General features: G+C 39.8%; 1 protein-coding gene across 1 annotated transcript; it reads right to left on the bottom strand.

Moving 5' to 3' along the window:
• Positions 1–3,971: 3,971 nt before the first annotated feature.
• LOC125837526 (uncharacterized) lies at positions 3,972–5,705 on the bottom strand. Its single transcript, XM_049516627.1, has 3 exons — positions 5,395–5,705; positions 4,878–5,126; positions 3,972–4,083 (listed from the first exon to the last, which is right to left on the bottom strand). The coding sequence occupies exons 1-3, from the start codon at positions 5,703–5,705 to the stop codon at positions 3,972–3,974; spliced, it is 672 nt and encodes a 223-aa protein (XP_049372584.1).
• Positions 5,706–8,497: the final 2,792 nt, after the last annotated feature.

Below are 8,497 nucleotides of genomic sequence, written 5' to 3'. Positions count from 1 at the left end.
CCAAGAATCTTCTGATGTCTGTCGATGATAGAGGTCTAGGACAACTCTTGACCGCGTCCGTCTTCTTCGGATCCACCTCAATACCCTTGCCTGAAACAATATTACCTAAGAAGGCTACAAACCCTAACCAAATTTACATTTACTAAACTTTGCATAAAGTTGTTGGTCCTTATGAATTTTCAATACAATCCTTAAATGATCAATGTGCTAATTCTTCCTTCTTGAATAGATCAAAATATCATCTATGAACACAATTACAAACATTTTAAGGTATTGTCTAAACAACCTATTCATCAGGTCCATAAACGCCGCCGGAGCATTAGTCAAACCAAAGGACATAACTAACAACTCATAATGGCCATATCGGGTTCTAAAGGCCATTTTTGAAAAATCTTCCTCCTTCACCCTCAATTGTTGATAACCCGATCGGAGATCAATTTTTGAGAAATAACTTACCCCCTGGAGTTGATCAAATAAGTCATCTATTCTTGGAAGAGGATACTTGTTCTTGATGGTCACCTTATTCAATTGTCGATAATCAATACACATACGGAGTAAACCATCTTTCTTCCTAACAAACAAAACTGAAGCACCCCATGAAGAGATACTCAGTCAGATGAAATCTTAATCCAATAGATCCTTCAATTATTCCTTCACCTCCTTAAGTTCCATCTGAGACATTCTATAAGCAGGAATAGAGATAGGTTGGGTATCGGGGAGTAGGTCAATCCCGAAGTCTATTTCCCTTTCGGGAGGAATAACGGGCAAATCCTTGGGGAAAACTTCTGGAAACTCTTTTACAACTAGGACTGACACAAGAATAGGAGTTTTGGACTCCACATCCCTCACCCTCACTATATGGTAAACACAACCCTTCAAAATCATTTTCCTAGCTTTTAGGTAAGAAACAAATTGACCTCTAGGCAAAGAATTTCCCCCCTTTCCGCTCTAGGACAGGCTCATTTGGGAATTGAAATTTGACTACCCGAGTTCTACAATCGTTAGAGGCATAAAACGAATGTAACCAATCTATGCCCAAAATAACATCGAAGTCAATCATGTCAAGTTCCACCAAATCTATTAGAGTGACTCTATGGGATAAGGAAATGGGACATCTCCTATAGACTCTCTTAGCCACCACAAAATCACTAACAAGGTAGAGACAGAAAAAGTTTCTGACAATACATTGGGAAGCATATCAAATCTCATAGCTACATAAGGGGTCACAAATGATAAATTTACCCCTGGATCAAGTACAACATACACATCTATATGGAAAAATTTTAACATAGCAGTCACCACGTCCGAGGAACTCTCTTGATCACCTCTAGTTTGGATAACATATAAACGGTTTTGCTTAGGAGCACATGCACCCGAACCACTTGGATCAGATGAAGGGTAGGGTTGAGCCCTATAATGAACATCTCCTTCATTCTTAGTAACAGAAGGACAATTCCTTATCTTGTGATCCGTCTTTCCACAACCAAAGCAAGCATTAGAACCAGCTTTATGGCTTCTCCCACTTTGATAGGGCTTAAAAAGGAACTTCCCAAAATACCCCCTCATTTAAGTCACCTGCCCGGGGACCATGAGGGGCCCTATGAGTCGTGGTCATGATCGAGCTGTGGTCCCATCTGTGGTTTTGAGATAGTGGCTTTGCACATTGTGTCTTTAGCCCACAAGCCCAAGGCAATCACACGAGGGGCTCCATGAGACGTGGTCCCTCTCGTGGACCTTGAGGCAGTGGCTAGGGCACTTTCTTGCCACCCTCAAACCCCTAACTCTCCTTCACGAGCCTTCCCATGTGTCGTGGTCATCACCACGAGCCGTGAAATGGCTCTTGAAGGAGGGCCTATTTTATGGCATTTTGGGGAGCTAACTGCCTAGGCTACCAAGGACTACACCATGAGTCATGGTCCCCACCACGAGCCGTGGTGGTGGTCTTGGTCACTAAGGCAGTGTTTAGGGGAAAGTGGACTTCCTTAGTCCTCTCCCTTGGCCTTTGTCCACCTCTTTGACTCTTACCCTCTCGTTTAGCTCTAGTTTAGCCTAAGAACTTTCTGGGTTGTTACAATATCTCCCTCTTGGAGACATTCGTCCTCGAATGACGATCTAGACACCCTACCAGAGTAAAGACTCAAGACTAGCAGCCCATCATGCATGCAACATCAAAACATCAGCCCATCATGTTGCCTTCGATTGCGAGGCAAACCCACAATAAAATCCATATTGATTTCTTCCCACTTCCAAGTGGGAATTGGTATATCTTGTAATGAGCCTCCCATTCTTTGATGCTTAGCCTTAACTTGTGGACAATTCAGACATTTGGCTACAAATCCCACAATATCTCTCTTCATTCCATTCCACCAATAGACTTCACGTAGGTCACGGTACATCTTGGTGGCTCTCAAATGAATAGAATATTGAGAACCATGAGCTTCTTCTAAAATTTTCTCCGTCAAACCATCAACTTCCGGAACACATAATTGACCTTGGTACTTAAGTACTTCATTTTCCCCTTTGGAGAAAGCCTCAACAGACTTTTTGTGTACCGACTCTTTAAAATCAACTAATATAGGATCAAGGTCTTGCTTAGACATAACATCCATCACAAAGGACAATTTGGAACCATTATGGACCATGACACCACCTTTGGTGGAATCCACTAGATGAACACCTAGCCAGGCAAACCTATGCACATCACGAACCAATTCTTTCTTTTCATCCTCTACATGAGCCACACTACTCATTGACAACCTACTAAGTGCATCCACTACCACATTAGCTTTGTCGGGGTAGTAAAGGACACTCATGTCATAATCCTTCAAGAGTTCTAACCACCTTCTTTGTCGGAGATTCAAGTCCTTTTGACTAAACACATATTGAAGACTCTTGTGATCGGTAAAAACATCCACTGGACCCCATACAAGTAAGGTCTCCTTATTTTCAAGGCAAATACTACCGCCGCTAATTCAAGATCATGGGTTAGATAATTCTTGTCATGGACTTTAAGTTGCCTTGAAGCATAGGCAATCACCTTACCATGTTGCATCAGCACACATCCTAACCATACTCTAGAGGCATCACAATATACTACGAAACCATCACAACTCTTGGAAGATTTTCTCACAAGCCTCCGACCACTCAAACTTAGCTTTCTTTTGAGTCAAAGCCATCAACAGAGAAGCAATGGAGAAAAACCCCTCAACAAACCTCCTATAGTAACCGGCCCAACCCAAAAAGCTTCTAATATCCGAGGGAGTTAGAGGTGTAGGACAACTCTTGACCGCATCCGTCTTCTTTGGATCTACATCGATACCCTTGCTTGACACAATGTGAGTATGTGACCAAGGAATGCTATGGACCTTAACCAAAATTCACACTTGCTAAACTTTGAAAAAAGTTGTTGGTCCTGAAGAACTTGCAAAACAATTATCAAATGGTCCACATGTTCATTCTCACTCCTTGAGTAGACCAAGATATCATCAATAAACACCATCACAAGCGTGTCTAGGTATTTCCTAAATACTCTATTCATTAAGTCCATGAATGTCGCCAGGGAATTTGTCAACCCAAAGGACATAACCACAAATTATAGTGACCATACCGGGTCCTTAAGTCCGTCTTAGGAATATCAACCCCTCTCACTCTTAATTAGTGTGAACCCGAACGAAGGTCAATTTTGGAGAAATACCTAACCCCTTGAAGTTGGTAAAACAAGGCATCAATTCTCATAAGGGGATGTTTATTCTTGATTGTTACTTTGTTCAGTTGATGACAATCAATGCACATTATAAGAGACCTATCTTTGTTTCTAACAAATGAAATCGGAGCACCCTATGGAGAGATACTCAGTAGGATAAAACCCTTGTCTAACAAATCCCTTAGTTACTATTTCAACTCCATCGGAGCCATTCTATAAGGAGGAATGGATATAGGTTGCATATCCGGAAGAAGGTCAATACGAAAATCTATTTCCGCTCAGGAGGAATACCAGGCAAATCATCGGGGAAAACTTTCGGGAACTCATTCACTAACGGAACCGACTCTAATGAAGGGATTTCAGATTCAACATCCCTCACCCTAACAAGATGGTAAATACAAGCTTTGGAGATAACCTTCCTAGGTTTCAGGTAAGACACAAATTGACCTCTAGGCATAGAGTTTCCCCCCTTCCATTCTAAATTAGGCTCATTTGGAAATTGGAACCTAACCATCTGAGTCCTACATTTGATAGTGGCATAACATGTATGCAACCAATCCATACCCAAAATCATATCAAAGCCTAACATGTCTAACTCTACTAAATCCACCAAAGTAACTCTATGAGACAAGGAAATGGGACAACTTCTATAAACCCTCTTAGCCACTACCGAGTCACCAACTGGGATAGAGACCGAAAAAAGTTCTACTAACACTACGGGGAGCATTACAAACTTCATAGCCACAAAAGGTGTCACAAAGGACAAAGTAGCATCGGGATCTAACAAAGCATATACATCAATAGAAAAGACTTGCAACATACCGGTCACCACATCTGGGGAGCTCTCTTGGTCACCTCGGGGTCGATGAGCATAAAAGTGGTTTTGCTTTTGGGCATTGGACTATGAACCGCTTGGATGAGCTTTCTTGCTATCTTTTCCTTTGGTCGTAAGCATAGGACATTATCTCATCCTGTGACAAATATTCCCACAACTAAAACACCCATCGGTGCCAACTAGGCATTTACCATCATGCTTCGTACCACATTTTGCACAATTAGGCCTAGCAACATAAGAACCACCACTATTACCTCCTTGAGGTTTAGGGTTGGAGACCCTATCTTTGTTGACCCTTGGAGCACTAGTCTGCCTTGGTTGGAAAACACTTGTTTGAACCTTTGCCGACCTTGTCCATCGGACCTAACATTGGAAAAGTTCACATCATTGGTTCTAGCTCTTTTTACCTCCCTATTCTTGTCTTGGAGTTTCTCTTCCTCCATTTTTTGGGCATACACCATAAGACGTGAGATATCCATCTTATCATGAAGCATTGCCGAATGACATTTTTTTCTCACCAATCTAGACACGCTCGTCAAATACTTACTCATCATGTCCCTTGAAGCCGCCACCAAAGTCGGAGCATACCTGGACAATTGAGTAAACTTTAGAGAATATTCTTGAACACTCGTACCTCCTTGACGAAGGTTGATGAACTTTTCCACATTAGATTCCCTCATCTCTCGGGGAAAGAAACTATCAAGGAACGCCGAATTGAACACTTCCCACTCTATTGGACCCGCTCCTACCCCCTATTGTTCTTCCATTGAGTATACCATACTTAAGCAACACTCTTCAATTGATAAGAGGCTAGCTCCACTTTCTCTACCGAAGTCACCCCCATGGCATCAATTACTTATAAACCTCTTCCACAAATTCTTGAGGGTCCTCTCCCACATTGGAACCATGAAACTCGGGAGGGTTCATTCTAGAAAAATCCCTCAATCTAGAAGCTGTGGAATTCACATTAGTGTTCCTAGGAGCAATTACCTCTCTATTGGCTTGAGTTATCACAACTTGAGCCAACAATTGGATAGTAGACCTAAACTCCGCATGGGTCACATTCTCCATTACGGGATCAACCGGAACTTGATTATCTTGAGGAGGAGCTCTTTGATTCACATTCTCTTCTTCCACCCTTCTAGCATTAGCCCTTCGTGTATTCATTTCCTGAAGACATAAGAGAAGGGATAGAAGGAAGACCTTATAGAGTTAAACTCTATCGCACGACTTAAGAGTAATGAGAGAAGTAAAATTTCCTAAAGATCTTATAGCCTCTCATTCATAAATGTGGCATGCTTCAGACTCATGAACAAGACCCTACTAGACGTGTCTTATGAGACATTATCACATAATCATTCTAAACCTTGTGCTTTGATTACCAAGTTTGTCACCACCCAAGGGTACCCCGTAGAAGTAACATGGAACATAGGACCCCTAAAGGAACCATGTAAGCCACTTATCATATCATAACATAAGCAAAGAACAATAAGGAGTAAAACACATATTTGAGTCTTAAGAAATTTTTTTATAAAAGCAAAGCGGAAGTCTAGGCTTGTCTCATTTAGCCATCTATTACAATTGAAGTACCAAATGGGGTCACAACCCTTACCACATAGTTCTCAAATGAAAGTACAAGAAAGGGAACTAGAAAATCATCATCCGTCCTCGAAGCATGAGGACTCATGAAAAGCAAGGAGATTAGTCGATCCAAGCTTTGACCAAGAAGGAGATTGATGCAAGAACCGGACCCTACACTTATGGAAAAATAGTAGAAAATATGGGTTAGTACAAAAATGCACTAAGTATGATGCCAAGCAAGAAATCATTGAAAACATGCTAAAAAGGACATTTTGGTTGAAAACCATGCACTTTGCCAAGTTTGAACTTATCATGAATACATTGGAAAAAACATAAGTCATAAACCATATTATCATGCATAGATCATCATATCATAATGGCAACATATCATAAGTACCCTCAAAGTCTACTTGTGCAATGCATGAATAAGATCCCATAATCCTACCCATACTAAGTAAAGCTTCTTGAGTAGCTATGGTTTATAAATCGTAATTGTCTATATTAACATATTAGGGAATAAGCCTTAACCGACATAGACCATGTGAGCTAAACATGGAATCCGGTGTCTACCCCACACCGAAAAGGGGTTTACCTACTTGCCTAAGGTAGAACCATACTCTTAGCTTAGGTGGATTCACTAGCTAAAGACCTCTGAGGGCACATAGTTATGGGATAAGGGGATTGCTACTAGAAAACCCAACCTCAACAAACGGAAGAGCTTCCACCCCAAGAGATTACTACTAGGAAAACCCAACCTCAACTAACGGAAGGGCTCCCATCTCATATCAATATCCATTCGGTGCTAAGCATTGATTTCCACATTTTACATATTAAGTCGTGACTTAAGTTCGTAATTATGGAAGAATGTCGTGACACTCAATCTAACATAATCATACTATAGCTCCTAGATTCATTAGGTGAGACTAGTCTTCCAACCTTAGATTCACTACATGTGACAAACCATTCACATCATATCATATTTATACATAAGTGTGTTCATGAGAATAACATTCCAACACAACAACAACTAGATCATAATCATATTCACTTTACTCTCAAAGTGTTGTTAAAGCATTTACACAACCCTCATAATCATACATAATTCACTTATCTTGCCCTTCAAGGCTACAATCCATAAAAACATCTAGAATTACTACATTAGACATGAATTATAACATGATTCAAGTAACCCAACTATAACAAGCATAATCTCATGTCATCCTTCTAAAATCATCAAATCACATCATAAGATCCAAATTTGGGAAACTAGGGATTTCATGGTTTCTTGGGGGAATTCATCATAAATCAACAATAAATCAACAATAAATCATCAATTCAATCATAATCCATCATAAATCAACCATTAAAAACATTTTTTGGAAAAAACCCAACAAGATTGAAGTCAAACCCTAACTTTGGGGAAATCACCAGTTTTGAAATTGAATTTGGAGGGACTCCTTGGATAGAGATTATATAAGGATGAAGGACTACCATACCTTAATTATGATTCTCCAAAGACATTGAGTGAAATATCTTTGTTTCTTCAAACCCTAGCTCCAATTTTACTCTTCTTCTTCCTTGAGTTCTAGAGAGAGAAATTTTGTGTAGAATATGAACTTTGGGGTTTTCATTTGGGTGTTTGAAAAATATGAAGTAATTGGGTGTATTTTGACTTAAAATGCATTATATAGTTTTATAACATAATACAAAACGACTTCACTTTGAAAAACATTGCTTGTAGACCTAGGGTTTTTAAATCTTTGGAATTTATTATGATTTTAGCTGCTATATAATCCATAGTATAAATATCATGTATTCTTTGAAACGTTGTTTAATTCCTTGTATAAAACTTGAAAACCCTAGTTTGTGTAGAGTCTCTTAGTTCATGAATTATACTTGCTAGGTCAATTAACCAGATAATCATGCTCCAGATTTCAAATGTCACATTATCAGTATATAAATGTTGGATTCTCATATTGCATGTCAGTATTTTGAGCTATTCAGTATTTCAGTTATATTTATGTCACATACTTATTTTAGTTACATTTGTGTCACATACTTATTCAATTGTGAGTAGACATAGCATCGAGTTGGACTAGGTTTCACTGTACCCTCATAGTCCAAAAACTACATGCACCCATAGGAGTATAAGTCTGCTCTATTGAGCATCAGATTTAGTGATCATGCCAGTCATGCCTTTATACCCCTGGAAAAGAGTATTGGGTCTTCTCGATGGGGCGTATACATTGGACTCTACATTTAGCTCACGTGGTTTATGTCGGTCAATAGTAGCTCCCACAGTTAGACTCTTAGTGCATTTGACCATGTTTTCAGTGTATACTTCAGCATTCAGTTAAGCATGTTATTTTCATGATTAG

This window comes from Solanum verrucosum, unplaced genomic scaffold (assembly GCF_900185275.1).
Source record: "Solanum verrucosum unplaced genomic scaffold, falcon-dt-bn FXZP01000131.1, whole genome shotgun sequence".
Lineage (NCBI taxonomy): Eukaryota > Viridiplantae > Streptophyta > Magnoliopsida > Solanales > Solanaceae > Solanum > Solanum verrucosum.
The sequence above is the reverse complement of the archived record's forward strand: the minus strand, read 5'-3'. Positions and strand labels throughout refer to the sequence as shown.